The sequence below is a fragment of the Geotrypetes seraphini genome, chromosome 2 (genome assembly GCF_902459505.1).
Source record: "Geotrypetes seraphini chromosome 2, aGeoSer1.1, whole genome shotgun sequence".
Lineage (NCBI taxonomy): Eukaryota > Metazoa > Chordata > Amphibia > Gymnophiona > Dermophiidae > Geotrypetes > Geotrypetes seraphini.
In genome coordinates, this window is record NC_047085.1 from 139,412,767 (window position 1) to 139,435,257 (window position 22,491).

General features: G+C 42.9%; 1 protein-coding gene across 1 annotated transcript in view; it reads right to left on the minus strand.

Moving 5' to 3' along the window:
• LAMA3 (laminin subunit alpha 3) overlaps nt 1-22,491 on the minus strand; it is a 509,154-nt gene that overhangs the window by 87,994 nt on the left and 398,669 nt on the right. The window contains exons 57-62 of the mRNA XM_033933874.1: nt 18,648-18,827; nt 14,207-14,346; nt 7,891-8,073; nt 4,599-4,750; nt 1,788-1,944; nt 1,011-1,144 (exon numbers count right to left, since the gene is read on the minus strand). Coding sequence (XP_033789765.1) covers nt 1,011-1,144; nt 1,788-1,944; nt 4,599-4,750; nt 7,891-8,073; nt 14,207-14,346; nt 18,648-18,827 — 946 coding nt within the window. The remainder of the gene's footprint in view (nt 1-1,010; nt 1,145-1,787; nt 1,945-4,598; nt 4,751-7,890; nt 8,074-14,206; nt 14,347-18,647; nt 18,828-22,491) is intronic.

Genomic DNA, 22,491 nt, shown 5'->3' on the forward strand with positions numbered 1-22,491 from the left:
TTAGTGTTCTCCAGGTCTCAACATGGCCCCGTTTCAATATCTGCTTCAGGAGACCCAAATAGAGACTTCCACCTCTTCCAATCAATGATGATATAATGCAGACATAACTGTATTTCTGTAATCTTTTGTGCTTGTGTGGGGGGTTCACTTGGCAGCGGGAGAGAATGGGCATCTCTCCTACTTCAGGGGGGGGGTGTTGTGTGGCAGCGGGAGAGAATGGGCATCTCTCCCACTGTGTGTGTTTTTTTCTGCACATGTTCCCATCACTATCATCTTGCAAATTTACCAAGTATTTGCTACTCTTTGCCAACCTCATTTACATGAGCGTTTTTTGGAGAATGACTTGTTTTTTTAAAATTTGCTATCAGAATGGCTGTGATAGCAGCCCGTCGTTTTTTAACACTTGCCGATTTAAGAATCTTGGCCCCAGTTGGAGCTGCTGATTTAGGAAAATGAACTAACAGATGCAAACGAAAGACCTTCTTCCTTGAAATGCTTCTTATTGACTATTTTCAATAACATTTTCCAAAGTTTCTGGAAGGCTATTTGGCCTAGGCAATGTACAGTCTAAATACAGTGGGTCCTAAATCCTACTGGGATGTTCTAAAACTGACCTGGGGGGATGCTCAATCCCACTGGAGGGTTTTAAACTGAATTCTCATTATCAGAATGGAACCGGCTTTGGACAACATTTATGGCATTGCTCGCTTTGACCCTGTACAGTAGGAATTAGGTACCCAATGAAATAAAAATAACATTGGCTATGAAACAGTTTGTTTCTCTATTTTGGGGGTTACTGACTGTGTGTGTGTAATAAACAGAAATAAGTTTGAGAAAGGATCAGGAAATCACTGCTCTGTCCGACTGACCAGTGTAAGAACAGCAGAAACAGCAGAAACAAAGTTTGTTTTTCCACCAAGTGCAGCTGCAATAAATGACCATAGATTGGAGGAGTGCCCGTGCACATTTAAACTTCTTCCAGAATAAAACCAATGTTTTCCTCTCTTTACCTTCTGCATGGCTCCACTTCAGTGGTGTTCAGATTAAATGTTCTTTTGAAGTTGTACAAGCTAACGACATTCTCATTGAGGTCATCTAATTCAATGCAGCCTTCGAAATGAGGATAGTTTAATTTAGGAGGAGGCTGGCGCCAGAAAGAAAAAAAAAGAAAGAAAATGCATTTAATGTCAATAGAATAGTTATCTGAAAAATATATAAAGTCATTAAAAAGCCATTATAATTCTATTTTAGTCACCATGAAGGCAATTCTACAAATGGGCACACCTCCTTTCAGGTGCCCTGATGCCATGTGGTGATAGCCTGTTCCATAATGACATATGGGCGCCTAGACTCTTTTATAGAATATAAATGCAACCTGGCATCAGTAAACCTAAAATTTAGGTATCTGCCATTACACTGGTATATCTGTTTGGAGCCTAAATATGTCAAGGGCATGCACAACTTCCAGCATTTTGCAAGTGGCACCACTCATGCCCCTCATGTGAATGCCCTCCCCTTGCATTTGCCTGCTAGGGGCTAGATTCAATCCATGGCGCTGGAAAAATTTGGCACCAAGGCCCTGGTTCTATACACAGCGCTTGCCGATTTAGGCGCCTAACTTAATCTTTTTAATTGGCTTAATTGGCGCTGTTAAACCCCTAGGACCTGAATGCATCGTCTCCATGTCACTAAAATAGGCAGCCTTGATGGAAGGGAGCCCCTCCCCCAAACAAACCTCCTCTACAACTGCCCTATAATCAGTCCCTCCAAGCCACATTTGCATTTACCGTGAAGTCTACAGGATATCCTCCAACATAAAAGACAACAGAACTGGGATCCAGATTTAGCAGTGTTTTTTCATTCACATCAGCTCTATACTTCATAGTACTTGGCTTGGAAGAAGTGGCTCCTCTTGTGTAAGTCAGCACAGCGTACTGGTAAATTCTGAAACCAAAAGTTGCAAGATGTAAAAAGCTACAGAAACCAAAACCAATTAGAATGATGTTTTGCAGTACAGGCAGTCCCCGACTTACAAACGCCTGACTTAAGTATGACTTGTACTTAAGAACGCAGTTGCAGCTTCGTTTGATTTCACTTCCGGTGCGCTCCGGAAATGAAGTCAAGCTGAAGACTATGTCAGAGGAACGTTGCGCCACTGCCTGAGAGCTAATTAATGGATATAGAGTAAAACCTTGGATTGCATGTAACTTGGTTTGCAAGACAAGCAAAATATTTTATTAAATTTTAACTTGATATACAAGCAAGCTCTTGCAATACAAGTACATACAGTATACATACATCACAACTGAGCCAATGGTTCTTCTCTCTGATGCTGCAAGAGTCGAGTGATTGTTCTAAACGAGCAAAGTCTTTCAATACGAGTAGATACAGTATACTACACGTCGCATCATCACAACTGAGCCGATGGTTCTTCTCTCTCTGATGCTACAGGCGTGTAGTGACTGTTCTAAATGTGCGAGGTCTTGCAATACAAGTACGTATAGTATTTTGTATTAAAGTTTTGGGTTGTGGAATGAATCGTCTGAGTTTCCATTATTTCCTTTAGGGATATTTGCTTTGGATTACAAGCATGCAGGGGGATTGCAAAGATCTACAATGTGACATAACCAGGCTCAAGGAATGGGTATCGACATGGTAGATGAGATTCATTGTGGATAAATGTAAAGTAATGCATGTCGGTAAGAAAAATCTCAGGCAAGAGTACAGGATGCCCGGGGCAGTACTTGGAGAGACCTCCCAGGAAAGGGACTTGTGAGTTCTGATCAACAAGTCGATGAAGCCATCCACACAATGTGCAGCGGCGGCAAAAAGGGTGAACAGAATGCTAGGAATGATTAAGAAGGGGATCATGAACAGGTCGGAGAAGGTTATCAAGCCACAGTACCTGGCCATGGTGCACCCTCACCTGGAGTGCGTCCAGCACTGGTCGCCGCGTGTACATGAAGAAGGACACGGTAACACTCGAAAGGGTCCAGAGAAGAGTGACTAAGATGGTTAAGGGGTTGGAGGAGCTGGTTGGAGTGACAGATTAGAGAAACTGGGCCTCTTATCCCTCGAACAGAGGAGATTGAGAGGGGATATGATCAAAACATTCAAGATACTGAAGGGGATAGACTTAGTAGATATGGACAGGTTGTTCACCCTTTCCAAGGCAGGGAGAACGAGAGGGCACTCTTTAAAGTTGAAAGGGGGTAGATTCCGTACAAACGTAAGGAAGTTCTTCTTCACCCAAGAGTGGTGGAAAACTGGAATGCTCTCCCGGAGGCTATCATAGGGGAAAACACCCTCCAGGGATTCAAGACAAAGTTAGACAAGTTCCTACTGAACAAGGACGTACGCTGGTAAGGCTAGTCTCAGTTAGGGCACTAGTCTTTGACCAAAAGGGCCGCTGCGTGAGCAGACTGCTGGGTGCGATGGACCACTGGTCTGACCCAGCAGCGGCATCTCTTATGTTCTGGAACGAATTATGCTCGCAAACCAAGGTTTTACTGTACTTATTTTAGTCACAGTTCATCCACTCTAGTCCACTCAGTATTTTGTAAACCTGTATCATATTCCTCCTCAACCGTCTCCTACTCAACTAGCAAGCTTAAACCTGCAGGAAGCATTTCCTTAGACTGATCTCATTCATTGTGAGAAAGCTGTGAATTTTTATGCTGATGAGTGCAGACAAAGAATGGAACTGAGCAGCATTTCCAGTGGCATAAACTCCTACACTTCTGCAGCAGGTTCAGGAAAGATGGATGGCCACATTAAGAACAGTGTGTGGTTGTGCATACTGCACCTTAGAGGGAACACTGGTAGGGATAGCTGGTCCTTTTGTCAGCTGGGAGTAGAGGTAAGCAGCAGGAATCTTAAAACCTACATGTTCTGAGTTACATACAAATCTGACCTAAGGACAGCTTTAAAAACATAACTCGTTCTTAACCCAGCGACTGCCTGTAATGTAGTATGCACTTCATCAACTTTTGTTCACTTTATAAATCACAGCACTTCAGGGAGAGAGGGAGAGAGGAGTAGGTGAAAGCAGTAGAATTTTGTGGTGCTGCAAAACGTGACAGAAACCCCAGAACTTTGCTTGGGAATTTTCAAGCACACTCGAGGCTGCCTATACAGCTGACATCTCATAAACTCTTTCACAAGATGTAAGTACTACTGTGACTGTCAGCAGTGAATCTGAGAGAGTAAGATCAAACTTCACATATCCTGGCTTGGGAGTGAGGTTCATTACTGTCACGCAATGCACAAAACAAACTCATTTGGAAACACTACCCTGACAGCAGATCAATTTTGTGCATTGAACACATCTGGCAGCTTCCAAACGTGAGATAGGAAAATGAAAATGTTATTAATTTAACATTCAGCTAGACAATGAGGACAGAGACCCAGCAGCACACAAAGAGTGACTGGGGGTCTAGTCCAGACAGTGGGAGTAACATTCAAGGCCCATTTATAGCAGCAGGAATAATCTTCCATAAATAGGTTCCACTTCAGAAATCATGTGTATTGTTCCAACCTGTTTCTCCATTCAATAATTGTTTTCGATGAAAAATACAAAAGATGTAACAGCCTCCTACCGTTCAAAAATCACTTGGTCCATAATGGCTTCTTCAGTTTTACTCTGAGTCACAAGGTGCTCGACATCAAGTTCAGCCTCTCTTCCTCCCAGGTTGTAGACGCACACAAGCCTGTCATCTTGGATTGCCATGCCAATGTAGTCCTTGGAAGTCTGAGAGAGGGAAAGCATTTCAAAAGATGTTTATTGAAAAATTCTGCCAGCACTTCATTTCATGTCACATTCATTCTTATATACCTCCTTTTCACTGCAAAAAAAGTGACCCACAATGGTTCACATTGCAAAAAAATACAAATCTTCATTAAAAGCAATATAATGCGGCAAAACAACTATTTTGAGAGATCTGGAAATACTCAGGGCTCCTTTTACGAAGCCGCGTTAGCGGCTTTATCACACGTACCTTTTTAGCGCGCGCGCTAACCCCTGCGCTAGCAGGAAAACTACCGCCTGCTCAAGAGGAGGCGGTAGCGGCTAGCGTGGCCGGCAAATTAGCGCATGCTATTACGCACATTAAACCGCTAATGCGGCTTCGTAAAAGGAGCCCTCAGAGTCTATAAATTAGGGGTGGGTGGGGAGTTAGTTATTTTTAATGCAGCAATAAAGATACCCTAACCTACTGTATTTTCCTTTTATGTTTTGCTTTCTCTTTTACGATTGTAGTTCTTCCCTTTCTTTCCTATTGTTTGAAGTAAGTCCATGTGTATTATTATGTCTTTTTATTAAGATGTCTTGGTTGTATCTAGTATCCCTGATTTTTAATCTGTTTTTAGGTAAATTTTATATTGTACACTACTTAGAAATTTGATTAAGCGGTTTAAAAATTTTTTATAATAAACTTGAAACTCTTTGTGTGATTGCTTATATAGAAAACTACATTTTAAATGCTGCTGTTCTTATATAATAGATAATATATTGTTGTACAAGGGGCCAATGGAAAGTTCTCAGCTCAACCAAGAAGAGAATGATGTGGAGCCCTGAAACTTGCAAATTATTCCATACTTTTCTTGACACTTTTTGTTTCAATGATATGAAATGAAATGAAAAGTGTCAAAAAAAGTGTGGAATCACTTGTAAATTTCATGGCTCCACATCATTCTTTTCTTGGTTGGATTGAGAACTTTTTAGCAGCCCCTTGTAATGGGGGTGATTGGGAAAACGAGATGCGATACTAGTGCAGAGCATTAGGACTAGAATCCTAGAATTAAGAACATGGGAAGGACATTGGACAGTTAAATGGAATTTCAGGGGAGGGAAAGATAATGAATATTTTAAGAGACCAGTACATTCAGCCACTATTTAAATGGATAACTTACAATTTAAACGGTAAACATTTAACTGGCATTTGGCCACTGTTAGCATTATCACTAGATATTCAATGTCAGGCCTTGTCTGAGTACCAACCTTGAGTATTTAGGCATACACAACCAGTTAACATACTGTATATATGGTTAGTACAGTAGTCAGCACTTAACTGCATCTCAAAAATGATAGAGCAGAATCAGAAAAGATACAGAAAAGGGTGAAGAAAATGATCAAAGAGATGATATGACTTCTCTATGAGGAAAGGCTAAACAGCTAGAACTCTTCAGCCTGGCGAAGAGATGGCTCAGGTCTGATATGATAGAGGTCTATAAAATACTAAGGGGTCCTTTTATCAAGGCGCGGTAGGGGTTTAATGCGGGTAATACCGCATTGAGCAGGTGTTAGTTTTTAGCCGGCCGCGGGGGTTAGCGCGTGATGAAATGTCCGACGCACTAACCCCGCTAGCGCGGCTTGATAAAAGGATCCCTAAGTGGAGTGGAGCGGGTAGATGTGTAACTTGTTTACTCTCCAAAAATACTAGGACTAGGGAGCATGTAATGAAGCTACTAATTAATAGATTTAAAACAAAATGGAGAAAATATTTCTTCACTCAATGTGTAATTAAACTCTGGAATTCATTGCCAGAGAATGTGGTGGAAGCAGTTAGCTTAGCAGGATTTAAAAAAGATTTGGATAACTTCCTAAGAGAAATCCATAAGCCATTAGTAAAATAGATGTGGAGGATCCACTGCTTATTCCTAGGATAAGCATCAGAAAATATGTTTTACTCATCGATCTTATAGCAAAAACCCTAAGACAAAATATCCTTTAAAGACACCAAAATATAAGTTGGGTCAGCCCAGTATCCTGCTTTCAACACTGGTCAATCCAGGTTATAAGTACCTAAAAACCCTAATAGTAGTAACATTTGATGCTACCGATCCCAGGATAAGAGGTGGCTTTTCTCATGTTTATCTCAATAGCAGACTATAGACTTTTCCCCAGGAACTTGTCCAAACCTTTTTTTAACCCAGATATGCTAACTGCTGTTATCACATCCTATAGCAACAAGTTCCAGAGCTTAACTATTCATTGAGTAAAAACATATTTTTTTCCTATATATTTTAAAAGTATCTCCATGTAACTTCACTCTCTTAACATCCATTGCCCTTTGGCTTTACACATATGAAATTACCATTTTCCTGCTATGGAAATGGTCACAAATAGAAACGACTTATTTAATGAGGCACAGCCGTAAAATAATCCCAAATATTCAAAACTAACACGTGTGTTCTAGAGCCAAAAGATTGAGGTCTGGTTTTCTCTACTTGTCTTTGTGCATATAATTGTTACTGTTTTATGTGGATGCATGTGAAAATCCTAGAAAAACTTTAAACAGCAAGTGTTAGTTTTGAATATTTGGCAAAAATAGAAACGGACAGGCCTTCAGAGACCAGGGGCTAGATTTATTAAAGCATGCTATCATGTTACTGCCTGCTAATGCCATTAACATGTGTTATTATTTATTTTAGGTATTTATATACTGCCTATCAAGGTTATCTAAGTGGCTTACAATCAGGTACTCAAGCATTTTTCCCTATCTGTCCTGGAGGGCTCACAATCCATCTAACATACTTGGGGCAATGGAGGATTGAGTGACTTGCCCAGGGTCACAAGGAGCGGTGTGGGATTTGAACCCATAACCTCAGGGTGCTGAGGCTGTAGCTCTAACTGTTAGGCCACTCCTTCAGTAAATAATAGGCCATTGCTGCTAGTAAATTGTCAAACTAGTACAAAAGAGAAAACATTAACTAGGTTAGCTTTCTTCCAAGGAAAATGAAATCTATTTCTTGTTATATGGGTATAAAGAAAGACTGCACTTATCTGTTCATTCTGACTTATGTTCTGCTATTCAAAGTAATTCTAAGCATATTACAAACATGAACATATGAAATGTAGACACAAAATATTACAAATATAACAATACTTACATCTTTATTACCCAAGTACAACACAAACATTTTTGAAGACAACTGACGCCTACGGCGATCTAATCTTGATGCAGGTCTTTGGAGGAACAGTGAAAGTGAAGTGTAGCCCTTCAGATCTTCCAGGTTGCTTGGAGGGCGAACCTCTACTCCAGAGCTGCCATTAAACCTCATGGGAATACTAACCTGTAAGAAATGAATGGAATAAAAGTTCTGCTCCTGAGGCAATAAATTGCATGTGCCATGCCTATCTGTATTTGTGCTATATACAGAATTAGGGTAATTCTATAACAGAATCTAAGAGAGCGGGAACTCAAAGGCCTTGAGCATGCGCAGATGCTCAAGGCCCAGCAAAAAGAAGATGGCAGATCTTTGGGCACCGGCACATCCTGTGCGTTGGTGCTGGTGCCAGACGGGGGTAAGCAATGTGTTCGGGTGGGTGGGTGGGGGATGCCAGATCGCGGCGGGGGGGGGGGGGGGGGCACGTGAGCGAGGGGGGATGCAGGATCATGGGGGGGTGGGGCGCTCGTAAATCGAGGCAAGCTCGGTTTCAGAGGCACCGATTTTGCGAATGTTTTGCTCGTCTTGCAAAACACTCGCAAACTGGTTCACTCGTAAACCGAGGTACCACTGTACCTTTTCTCTACTTCTGCTATCTGGAAATTTTATTTTTCCATCATGTTGGTACCAGTTTCTTCTGCTAATTCTCTTTCTAGTGTCTATGATCCACTTGGCTTTTCTCATCTCTCCTGTCTTCTCTCTGATTCAGGGCTAGATTCACAAAGCAAACCGATCGTGTACCGATCGGTTTGCAAGCCCTTTGCGACCCGATTTCCCTCCGACCCGATTCACTAACCTATGTAGCGATCCCATCCCGATCCGTGCATGCAAATGAGGGGAATCAGCATGCAAAGCAGGAGGACGTGATTCACTACCCTTTTTCCCTGACACACCGACTTGCTGGCCGATTAAGAACAAGCAACTGGTGAGGACCAGTCGCTTGTGTAAAAAACTGATCTGCCCCGACTCTTCTCTCTTTGGCTCCCTGGCTCTCCTGCTCTCTCTGCCTCCCCGAATCTCCTGCTGTCTACCTGCCCCAACTCTCTCTAGCTCCCCTGACTCTCCTGCTATCTGTCTGCCCTGACTTTCTCTGCCTGCCCCGACTCTCCTGTTCTCTGCCTGCCCTGACTCTCCTGCTCTCTGCCACCCTTCCCCATAGTGCGAGCCCATGGTTTTAAAGCGGGGCTGCACTGCGAGGAAGGGCAGCAGAGAGCAGGAGAGTCGGGCGAGGCAGAGAGCAGGCCCACCCCCGGCCTGACCCGACACCCCCCTTTATGTAAAAGTTGGGAGCAGGAGGGGTGCTCAGTCCCTCCTGCTCCATAGGCCTCCCTCCCTCCCCCCCGACCTGCATGGCCCACCATGGCCTGAACCCCGTACCTAAAAGTTGGGAGCAGCAGGGGTGCTTAGTCCCTCCTGCTCCGTAGGCCTCCCACCCCCTGACCAGCATAGCCCACCACCTGACCGGCCCACCCCTGGCCTGGCCCGACCCCCCGTACCTAAAAGTTGAAAGCAGGAGGGGTGCTCAGTCCCTCCTTCTCCTCCGGACTCCAGCGATGCGTTTGCCTGGGCCTTAGGGCCCGCCCCAGTACATCATTTGATGCACAGGGAGAAGCCTAAGGCCCTGATTGTCTCAGGTGCCATGGGCTCCTCCCCCCTTGGGAGAGGCCTGAGGCACCTGAGCCAATCAGGGTCTTCCTCAGGCTCAGTGATTGTTCCCTTTTAGTTTTTTCCTCCTTTTTCTCTTTTCTGCCCTGTCCACTCAAATTTTACCCTCTTTCTCACCTTTCTTTTTATTTTTTAACTTTAATTTAATTCTCTCATGCTCTAGCACTCCCATTTCCCATCTCAATCCTTCCCCAGCCTCCTATTCCATTACCTTTCATCTATACCTCAATCACATTTCTACCTCTGCACTCACTATCCTCCTCTCACTCATCTCCTTGCCACCCCTCTCCTTGATCTCTCCCATATGATTCCACCATTTCTGGTATCCCTTTTCTCTTGTAACTCAGCATCTCCTTTCCCTCTCCCCTCCACCATCTTCCTGGCCCATCTCTCTTCCCTCCCCTACCATGGTCCATCTCTCCTCTTTCTCCCCCCATCTAGTTCTGCTCCCTCTTGCCTGCTGTTCTTCCCTACTCCTGCCCCATTATCCAATATCTCTCCCTCCTTCTCCTAAATCTGACATTTCTATCTCTCTCTTCCCTCCTTGTCCATCATTTCTCCCTCCCTCCCTCCTTCCCATATCCAGGCCAGACATCACTCTTGCTTCCTGACTGCGGTTCATCCAGCATTTCTCTCATCTCTACATCCAGTATCTTTCCCACCCAATGTCTACCATTTATCTCACTTTCTCTCCCCTCCCCTCTCATATCTGGGCTTATTATTTCTTTCTCCAGGCTCCGCTCCCCCCATCTTTGGTCCATCTCTTCTTCCCCCCGGAGTTAACTTCATATAGCTCCAGGGAGCCCTATAGCCCAGCATCTCTTCCCCTTCTCCCCAGCACAATCTGATGTTTCCCTCCCTTCCCCCTCACCTTTCAGTCCACAAAAAAACATTTCCCATAGCAGAGACTTAGACTAGCTGCCTCGAGGCTTTCTCTCTGCTACGTTCTGGCACACCCCCTCCCCGTACTGACACAACTTCTGATGTGGCAGAGAGAAATCTCCAAGGCAGCTGATAGGAGTTGCTGCTATGGGAAATGGATATTGTAGATCAGAAGGTGAGTGGGAAGGGAGGGCACTGTCAGGCCAGGCTGGGAAATTGGTGTTAGATGCCAGGCCACGGGACCCCCAGGAGCTAAAGGGCCCAGGGCAGCTGCCCTGTTTTCCCTCTCCCTAATGCCAGCCCTATGTTTGATTTATAGTATTGTATTTAATTATGGGGCTCATTTTCAAATAAGATAGATGTCCAAAAGACGACATAAACCGGCACTTGGATGTCTTATTAGTCAAAATGCCCAAGTGGGATTTTCAAAACTGACCCTTTAGACATCTTTCTGGTTGTTTTGTCTCCAGTGCATCTAAATCTTAAGGGGGCGTGTTTTGGGCAGGATTAGGGCAGGCTTAGTACTTGGACGTTTTACAGTGATAATCAAATATTTTACAAAACATCCAGGCCACAATTTGTATATTTTGGGCTAGAGCTGTTTTTAAAATGAGTAAGGGCCAAAAAGGTACCCAAACTGACCAGATGACCACTGGAGCAATGAAAACATAGCTCTCACACACTCTCCGAGTGCTCACTGACCCCCTCCCACCCTTAAATTTCTGCATGAAACACTACATATCTGTCTCTATGACAGCTGCCGATACTATGGCCAGTCCTAGTAGAGCTGCAAGCAGGTTTCTGGAGCAGTCTGGTGGGCAGAAGGGGGCCATATACACTTCTGGTGGAAAGTGTGAGCCCACCAAAAACCCACTGTACTGCCACACAGGTAACACCTGCAGACATCAGGGATATTGCTGTAGTGTACAGGTGGGTACATTAAGTTTTGGATGGCTCACTCCACAATATGAGTGGGTTATGGTGAAATGTGTATCTAGGATTTTTAAGTGACATTCATTGCTGTACCCTCTAGAGTGCCCCTCTACTCTGCTGAGATGTCTTATGTGGCCAGTCTGCTAAGAATGCTGGCCACTCCTTCAACTTAATAGCTTATTTGTGTGTGTTTTTCTTTTGGATGTTTTGTTTTCGGAAATGGTCCTAAAAGACAGACACACTAGTGAAAAAAAAATCTAGAAAATGGTCATTTTCAAAATAAAAAGTTAGATTTTTTTCTAATTTTAGATGCAAACAGGAGAAACTGCCCTCACAGAAGTGAACAGTAAATACAACAACAAAGGTGACCAATTGGTGTTCAATCACTTAATTGGTAAATAGACTCGACACAATCGTGTTTCGGCCCACGCCCACGCCGTTTATTAGAGCTACAGCTTACTATAGTGTGTATTGAAGTGCTTTCGTGAATTGCACAAATAAATTCACTAAGAGACTCCTGAGGCAGGCCCTTGTGGGCCAAAACACGATCGTATCAAGTCTATTTTCCAGTAAAGTGATTGAACACCAATTGGTCACCTTTGTTGTTGTATTTGCTGTTTTTCTAATTTGAACATGGTCATTTTCTCTACGGGATTTTTGGACATTTTCCCCCAAAATGTCAAAACTCAGACTTAGATGTGATATCGACAATGCTCTTCCACATCATTATTCTAAGCATTATCCTAGGTTCTCTTTTTATTGTCATTATTCTAAACATTTACATGTGTGCAAATGTAAGGGCCCACTTTATAGAATTAACTTTCCCCATGTGTCTCTCCCCTTGATTCATGGAGCTATCTCTCAATTAAAAGGGAGATTCTTGTTTAAGTACTATGTTATGCAAAATTGTACAATGCTGTTAATCTCCAATGATCTTTTGAAAACAAATAATGTAGCTGTTCAGGAACTGAACTACCAAATTTTATTTCATTTAGGAATTAGATTATGCTGCATGCTCAGTGTTCTTTTTGGAAGAGATAGTAGGCAAACATTTTTGGGCTTGCATCAGGTTACATAAAATGGCACAAGATACTGCTCTAGCACTGAGCCTGAGATGTGCTGAGCTAACGGAAACAAGTTGCTACGAAGTCAAACCATTTAACTTTCTCTTTTGCTGAGGTCATGTTTATATGAAACCTATCAGGGAGTTAATTATATTTTGTTGTTGCTGTTGCCTTTTTCCTAGTTTCTTGCTCAGTAATCTCTTCCAATCTCTCCTACCCAGAGAGCATGACTGAGCACACTCACTCCTTTTCTGACCCAAAGGGGTATCTGTTCTGACATGAACTTCCAGTGCTGCCCATTGACTAGCAGTCTTTCCTCCCTCTCTCCTCCAGGCTGAGCATTCTATCTTGATGACATTCCCAGGTCCTATCAGCCCTGCTGGAAGGTGAACCCAAAAGTAGATTCTCTATGCCACAAGTAACAGAAATAAGATTGGAAACTGCCCCACCATTGAGCAAGCAGCCAGTGTTAATAGTAATATTTAACACTTCTGTTAACTGTCATTCATGTAGAAATTTTGATGATGACATCATCAGTGATGCGGCAGAGGGTAGGACCCAGCAGGAGAAGACCGCGAAGCAGCCTGTTTAAAGTGCTGCCGACGATGCTGTTTGGAGGGAGGTATATCGGTCTTGCAGTGGAAGGGTCAGTGGGGTTCGGATGGGAGGGAGAGATGGAAAGATGCTGCGCAGGGGGATGGGTGGTAGGGTCAGCGGGGTTCAGTTGCACAGGGTTGGGGGGGAGGAGCGCTGCTGCTGGTGAATCCAGGGATGGAGTCGGGGAATGTCAGGGACATTTGGGAGGGGCTTCGGGGGCGATCTAACTAAGGCTTATTTTTGGGGAAACACGGTACTACTACTAATCATTTCTATAGCACTACTAGACATATACACGTTGTACAAAAAAAAACAAACAGAAGGGACAGTCCCTGCTCAAAAGAGCTTATAATCTAGTCAAGACAGACAAACTGGATAAGAAGGTGCATCAGTACAGTGCTTCAGTCAAGAACAGCGGCAGTTATGCGTATAAGTGCAGTACGCCTTATTCTATAAGTGCTTTATCCCCAAATTCTGTATATAGCACCATAAGTTGTGGGTGCAAATTGACGCACACAGCTGATCTGCATGCGTAACTCAATTGTTTAGCTAGACCCCTCAACACCAATAATTGGCAATTAACAATAGCTGACATTAATTGGCACTAATCAGAAGCTATGTGCACAACTTCTACAAAGTGGTGTGCTTCATTTTTGAGCACAAATCTCAAAAGGGGGCGTGGACAGGGGAGGATCATGGGCCTTCCTAAAAATTAGGCACACTGTTATAGAATGCAGCTGATCCACACACAACTTAAGCCCAGGCATTTAAGCCTGGCTTTCCTTGGCCTACATGGGTGAGCCTAAATGTTATCCTTGCTGACTGGCACCAATTTGGGCCTTAGTGTGCAACTGCAAGGAGGGCACATGTGAGCAGAGCATGGCTGTGTCTCTATTTTATGCACTTACAGAATATTATCACTTGGAGCACAGATGTCATTATGGGATTATGTTCAGCATATCGTATTGGAAGGCCCCCATTGGTTCACACTCATTTTCTCGTGGAAGTTTTGAGTTCTACGTTCCTGCTCTCAGGAATGGAGCCATCTGGTACCACTTTGGATGCATTTCTAGAGGTAAGCGGTGCTCTTCAGGATGGCACCTGAACTGGTGACTGACCTGGTTAGCAGCATCTCTGGCTTGCTGAATCAGCTCCCTGATGCGGTTCACATTCTCTGAGATGTTCCCCAAAGATGTCAGCTGATTGATGCTCTCTATCTTGTTGAAAAGGTCTGGGAGCTTGTCTGTTAACATTTTCACTGGGGGGGGAGGGGGGTTGTGAATCATAAAAAAAGAGAACAAAAACAAAACACTGGATTTTATTAAAGAGTTTGAAAAAAAATCGAAGTGAACATGCTCTGATTACACTGCTTAGAAAAAGCATACTTTCATTGCCTGGCATGCCCAAAACCTAAGTTCAGTTTGGTCTTAGGTTTCACTTTTCATCTAACTTCTAAGGTAAAAGCATATTTTGAAGACATAACGTGTGGTTTAGAAGGTAATTACCATTTGTATCTTGCATTGCAGTATTTTGTATGATATTAAGTCTGAAAAGAGTCCAAAATTGCTTATACACTGTGGTTTATCCTGAGGCTCAGAAACCTCATGTGATTATCTACAAGCCTCACTGAGGCTCTCCTACACCATTGAATTTTTGAATCAGCACATAATAAAAGAGAGCTAGGATTTTTGTCCGACACTTAAGTGTTGATTGCAGTTGAACGCAATGTTCTGGGACTTATTTATCAAGAGTTTCAGATACTGGCAATGTCATCTCGATATAGGGACATTGGATCAACTGCTCTTCTTTTGTCCCTTGATACTTAAATTTTGGCAATCCATTTGGGGTCAAATAAACAGAATACTGGAAGTTCCATTGGCATTGACGTATGACGTAGTGCTGTTTGGTACGTTATTGAGGGCCAAGAGTCCAATAACTCCATATAATAATAGACTACTTCTCATTATGACAGGAGTTGCCATACAGCTTATTTTGAGAAATTGGAAAACTTGAGATAGGTTAAATTATAGTTTTTGGTGGGAATCCTTGTGCCAAACTTATAAATTTGAACGTATGAGTGCAATACAATTGGGACATTATAAGAAATTCAAGGCACTGTCATCTTGAAGCAGGGACTTTGGATCATTTACTGTACTATTGTCCCTTGATACTGCAGTTTTGGAGGTCTATTTGGGATCAAGTAAATAAGTTATTAGAGAATCCAGTGGCTTTATCGTATGATACTATTTTATTTGGTACACTTATGAGAGCTAAAAGTCAATTATCTGTGAGAAATAACAAGCTACTTTTTGTAATGACAGGGGGTTGCCATGCAGCTCATTTTAAAAAATTGGAAAAACTGGGATAGGTTGAACTACACATTCTAGTGGGAATCTCTTTAAAATGGAACATTGAATGGCCATACAACTGGGACGTTACAGGAATTTTATGGATGTTTGGGAGCCATTGGCTAAATTTTGTAAGGAAGAATAATTGAGTTTTATTTCAGACATGTAAACATATACATCCGGGGAGGGGGGAGGAAGGGAGTAGAATTGGAATTTGATTTAGGGATTTTATGAATAGTTTCATGAAGGTTTTATTTAATTGTATATCAGGTGGGAGGGTGGGGATAATATAATTGTACGTTTGTAAGTTTCATTGTGCTTGTTTTATAATATCCATATTTATGAATCATTTATTGCACAATTGTAGTTGAAAAATTTAATAAAGAAATTTAAAACAAAAAAATAAAGAAATTCAAGGAGGTTGAGACCCACTGACAAAATTTTATAAAGATTGATTATTGGTTTTAGTCCTTTGATTATGCACGTCCAGGATGGGTGGGTGGGTGGGAGGAGAGAAGGGATAGGCCTTTAATTTATTATTTGATCGCAATTTTGTTTGTTTGATCATTTGTATTTATTCTTGATTGTCTTTTTGCTATATGAAAGGGTGGGTGGGTGGGGAGGGATATGTTTTTATTATATCATTATATCAGTTGATGGCATTAAGTGGTGTTTATATGTACCTTGTTTGATAATATGTTGCACTTGACGTTGGCTTTTAAAATGAATAAAGATTTGGAAAAAAAAAGAGTTTCAGAAGTAGAAGAAAAGCCTTCCTAATGAAGGTCCTTAATTTGTTGACAACATAGCTCTTAGCATGACAAATATTGAATGAATACCAGTAAATGATGGGGGTAATTTTATAAACTTTCTACTCAAATTTTATAAACTTTCTACATATGTAAAATGATTTTTTTTAAATAAAAGTTACCCCCCTCCCCATGGGTTATGCATATAAAAGTACCTGTGGTGCCAAAACGTGTGTGCTTTTACGTGACCTGCAAGCAGAAGTGCTCTGGGGGCTGAGCTGTGCTGAGGGATTAATTGATTTATGCATTTACCCCCAGATTCTGTATATGGCGCCATAAGTTGCATGTGCAAATTGGTGTGCACAGCTAATTTGCATGTCAATTTAATTGTTTAATTGGCACCAATAATTGGTCATTAACACCTAATAATTGAGGTTCATAGTCATTCGCGCGTGGGACTTTGGTGCGCCGACATTGCAGTGCAGACAAATCGGCGCAATACCCCAGCATGCCGCCTAAAAAGTTACTTTTAAAGAGCTCCGACGCGGGGTGTAAGTGGGGAACCCCCCCAGTTTACTTCATATTCTTTGCGCTGTCGTGTTGGAACCCTCCATTATAGAGTAAACTTAACTTTTTCCTGATTTTTTAGGAAAAAGTTAAGTTTTTTCTATAATGTGGAGGGTTGCACCCCCCCCTCAACGGCAGCGCAAAGAGTATGAAGTAAAGTGGGGAGTTCCCCCCACACCTCCCGTCGGAGCTCTTTCAAACTAACTTTTTAGGCGGAACGCTGGGGTCTTGCGCCGAATTGTCTGCGCTGCAATGTCGGCACGCCGAAGTCTCGCGCGCTTTTGTCCCGTCACCATAATTGATGTTAACTGGCACTAATTAGAACATGGTAGGTGCATTCTATAAAGTGGTGTGCGAATTTCAAATGACAGCATGGCCAGGGGAGGAGCATGGGCCATGCTCCTCCCCTGGCCATGTTCCATGCATAACTTAGGCACAGGCTGGTTTAGGCCTGGTTTTCTTTGGCCTAAATGGGTACGCCTATGTATGACTGCTAAGTGTGATTCTATATATAGCAGGAGCCTTTTATAGAATTGCACTATGTGCCGTGCTGATCAGCAGCGTTTTTTGAGGGGCTATAGAATTTAGCCCTTACTTTGCAAAATATACATATGTACTAACATTAAACATCTGTGCCTTAGCAGGTATAAATATCCACAGTTTCAATCTAGACATGATTTCTGCTGGTTTACTCCTGGTATTTTATAAAGACAGGCGCCATCTAACCCTGTTAAGCTAAGCAATCTGTAAGTTCCAATTTTCATAGTATGTTAAGGTAGGAATTGGAATCTCCAGGTCAGGAGCTTCACCGTTCCTCTGGTTCTTCTGAATGTAAAGCCATTTGAGAAATACGTAAAAAAGATGGGAGCAGGAGTGGCAATTTCTTAAACCTACACATTAACACCCCCTGAGTAATATATGGCGAGACTTTTGCAGCATAAAAAAATGCCAGAATTGAGGCAACTATATACTGAAGATCCAGAGTGAATTATAAAACTGGAGATATATCTTGAATTTATGTAGGGCTAATTTCCAAAAACCCATTCAGTCCACTTTTGGTAAAAAAATGAGCTATAGTTTCGTATGGACAAAGTATATTGTTATCTGCCCATGTAATTAATTGTTTAGATCAAAAGGTATGTTTTTCCATCAGCTGCAGCTAAATTAAAATAGGATTTGTACAGTATATTTTGCTCCACCTCTGATAGGAAATGAAAAAAAAGTGATTTTTCTCTGAAGCAACTAAAATGGACTTATCAGGTTTTGGAAATAAGCCCTTTAATTGTAGATATGAAGTCTATAAATTGTTTTAAACAAACAATTAACTTACCCCCTCCTTTACTAACGCATAGTGCGGGTTTTAGCGCCAGTAACTGCTCCAACGCTCATAGAATTCCTGCCGCTGCCAGTGCTAAAACCCGTGCTATGCATTAGTAAAGGAGGGGAGTTAATGAAATAAATGACCCTCCTTTTTACAAAAGTGTGGTAGTGGCTGCCATGTGGCAAGTGCTCAGACACCCACTGAATCCCTGTGGGCGTTGGAACGATTACCGCGGCCCACTGCGATAATCGCCTTTATAAAAGGGGGCCTACATGAATAAACAGAGCAGCATCACTAGACATATTTCTTGTATAGATGCAAATGTTTATCTGTGGAAATGCTGGTTTTTGACATATCCATGTAGAAGTTCTGGTAACAACACATACAGAAAGTCACAAATTGAAGTGGTTCTAAATAAGAAGACCCAAAAGGTGATTTTCCACACTTTTTATGCCAAAATAAACTTCAGTATGTTATGCGGTTATCCCCCAAAGTAAAGTGAAGGAAATGCCCTGTTCTAAAATTGCCTTTTCATTGTAGCCTCCAATTAAGAGTAATACTATCAAGCACAAACCTGAGTCGTTTGCATCTTTCAATGCGGCATTGAAATTGGCACTCTGTGTGGCTCCAATGGTGCCCTGTAGGATTTCCACATCTGCTTTAATGGGGTTCAGTTCAACTAGCACATTATTGGAAACACTCTTTGCATTAGCGACCATATTCTTTGCGTTGGTGATCATATTGTCTATGTCATCTGGCAAAAGAATGAGAAACAAGACAGTGCTAGATTTTGCTAACAATGCAGGTAAGATCACACATAATAAACAAAGAAAACCTGGGGGTTTTCAGTACGGAATGTGTTTTAGAGACAAAGGACAACAAGGGGAAAAGAAGAGAAAAATAAACAGAGGGAATAAGGAGTGAGGAAAGAGACCAGAATTCAGTGTACTTTACAGAAGGATATTATAACAAGACCTTGGAGCCAGTGGCGTGGTAAGGGGGAGGGTGGGTGGTTCGTGCCGGGCGCCATCTTGGTGAGGGATCCAGCGCCTCTCCTCCTCTCTGCCCCCGTCTCCTTCCCACTCCTCCCCCGCCGCGTGCACTGGTCTTGGTGCTCCCCTCTGATGTTACTTCTGGGTCCTGCAACTAGGAAGTGGCATCAGAAGGAGAGCCGATGTTGCCGCAGGCAACAAGATAGAGATGCTGCTCACACTGAGGAAGCTAAACAGGTACGAGGCAAGGGAAGGGCACATGGCAGGAGGGGGCGGGGAAGGACCGCCACCGCCCCGGGCGCTTCCCACTCTCGCTACGTCACTGCTTGGAGCCAAGAACTAATGGGAGAACTAAACTAAACTAAACCTTAAGTTTATATACCGCATCCTCTCCATAATTATAGAGCTTGACACGGTTTGCAAGAGTTTAATAAAGGAAGGAGTAGCATAAAGGGGTTGGATGTTGAGTCCAGGGGGGAAGAGAACATTACAATTTTGTGAAGAGCCTAGTTTTCAGGTGCTTACGGAATAGTTGGAAGGAGCCCAGAATCCATAGTGGGGCAGTAAGATTATTCCAGAGCTCTGTGATTCTGAAAGAGAGAGATTTGTCCACTTTTCCCGCATAGAGGATACCTTTTAGCGAGGGGAAGGATAGTTTAAGTTTTTGGGTGGGCCTGCTGGTGTCGGGACTCGAGGAGTTCCAAGAAAGAGGGATTAGTGGAGGAAGGATGCCGTGTAGGATCTTAAAAGCTAGGCAGGCGTATTTGAAATGAACTCTGGAAATTATTGGGAGTTAGTGAAGTTTGGACAGAAGTGGGGAAACATGATCGAATTTGCATTTTGCGAAGATCAGCTTGGCCGCAGTGTTCTGAATTAGCTGAAGTCTTTGAAGACTTTTTTTAGTTAGACTTAGATAGATGGAATTGCAATAGTCTAGTCTGGAGAGGATGATAGATTGTACAAGGACGGCAAATGTTGTTGGCGGAAGCAGGATCTCACTTTCCTCAGCATGTGGAGGCTAAAGAAGCATGATTTTACCAGGGAGTTGAGGTAGTCATTGAAGGAAAGAAAAGAGTCGATAATGATGCCTAGGAGAAGGGAAGGGGAAATGGATTTGGACTTGTATATTGCCTTTTTGTAGATTTTCACAACCACACTCAAAGCAGTTTACATACAGGTACTTAAATCCCCTATCTCTCCTGGATCTGGCCCAGGGTCACAAGGAGCAGTGTGGGATTTGAACTCCACAACCTCAGGGTGCCGAGGCTGTAGCTCTAACCACTACGCTACACTTTCCTCTAAACAGGGCCTTGAAAGAACAACAGACAATAGAATTTAACTTGGAAGTGGAAAGGGATTAAAAGAAGGGAAGGAAAAGTTGAATTGTGAGCGAGTAACTTTTTATTCCTGCTTCCTTAAAACCAGGACCTTTTGCTGGACCCAAGCTCCGGTGTGCCCTCTGTAGCTGTATCTCATCAGGCACCACAGCTCCATCCACACCAAGAAGACTACGACAAAACTCTCGCAGCACACTCTTGCAGTCATGGTACATCTTCCCCTCCGGAATTCCTTTAAATCGCAGGTTACAGCGGCGCGATCTATTTTCAAGATCTTCCACCTGCGCCTGTAAATCCTGTAGCTCTGTTGAGAGGCGAGCCGCTGATTCCTTGACCCCCGATACCGATGTAGATATCGCCTCCACGTGGTCTTCAGAAGCCGATACTCAGGCTCCCAGCTCTCCCACATCTGCACGTAGCTCTGCCAAAGCTGCTTTCACATCCACTCTCACTCCTACCATCTCTTCCTTGAGCTCCCGAAACCACAGCTGGATAGATTTGTGCGCCTCTGCACCAAGCTCCAGCTGGAGCGCCTCGGACCCAACATCCGCCAACTCCACTTGCGACGAGGGCCCCGCAGCCATCTTGAGCGGCTCTCCAGCACTCCCCTGTACTTCGCTTGCCTGTTTCTCTCCACCATCGGCAAAAAACTTAAACTTATCTCGTTTTTTCCGAGTTGCCATAGCAACGGCAACCGCGGAACAACTCGAAGGCTTTACTAGCACCGGGTTGGAAGCTTGAAACTCCTTTATTCTCCTCAGCCCCTACGGAGCTCACAAGTCAGGCAGCCATACACTAGGATGACGTCACTTCCTCCTTATTCCTGCTTCCTAGGTTGACTGCGCAGGGGCTAGGGGTAAACTGGTGATGCAAGAGAGGATGAGAAGGTTATATTAGCTAAAGCAAAAAAGCTGAGTAGGATATATGGTATAGGTTTGCTATGATGTAAAAAGGAAGGAAAGAATTTGTGTATGTTATAGTAGAATAATCAAGAACATTTGCAGGGCTCCACTTCTTTCAATTTCCTATTTTGTGAGTATTAAGATGGAAAAATGGATTCAAGAATTAATTTCATGTGTTTTAATGGCCAGACAATCTTGAAACCATTTTTAAAGAGGAGCTATAATAAGCCGCGCTGGGGCTTTAACGCGCGGAATAGCGCGTGCTAGCTGCTACCGCCTCCTTTTGAGCAGGTGGTAGATTTTCGACTACCGCGTGCTAATCCGGTGCGTGCGCTAAAACCGCTAGCACACCTTCGTAAAAGGAACCCAAAATGTCAGCTGAAAAGATCATTAATTTATACCTAGAATAACCGATATCTTCTACAAAATTCAACTTGTTTTTAAAACCCCAAATTTTATTTTATAATGTACCCCCCTTTTTTACTAAGCTGTGGTAGATTTCTACAGCAGCCTTGATTGCTAAATGCTCTTACGCTCATAGGAATTCTATGAATGTCGGAGCATTTAGGGGTCCTTTTACTATGACATGCTAACCGATTTAGCATGTGCTAAAGATTAGTGCACGCTAAATGCTAAGATGCCCTTAGAATATAATGGGCGCCTTAGCATTTAGCATGCGCTAATGTTTAGCACGCGCCAAATCGGTTAGTTCGCCTTAGTAAAAGGACCCCTTAGGGATTATTTTACTAAGATGCGTTAGGGCCTTAACGTGCAGAATAGCGCATGTTAAATTGCCGCGCACACTAGACCTTAACACCAGCATTGAGCTGGCATTATTCTAGAAGCATACTGCACAGTGTAGTGCGCGGTAATTTTGTGCGTGCGCTAAAAATGCTAGTGCACTTTAGTAAAAGGAGCCCTTAGTGTTCTAGGCCAGTGTTCTTCAACCTTTTTACACCCGTGGACTGGCAGAAATAAAAGAATTATTTTGTGGACTGGCAAACTACTAAGACTCAAATTTAAAAAAATCCATTTCCGCCCCGTCTCTGCGAGCTCGGTACCAATAAAACATCTGATCCCATCCACACAAGCCTGTTATGATTTTATATTGAATGTATTTTATTAAAGTATAAAAAGAAACAATATTCTGTACAATTGTCATTTTATAAATACAAATATACAGAGCA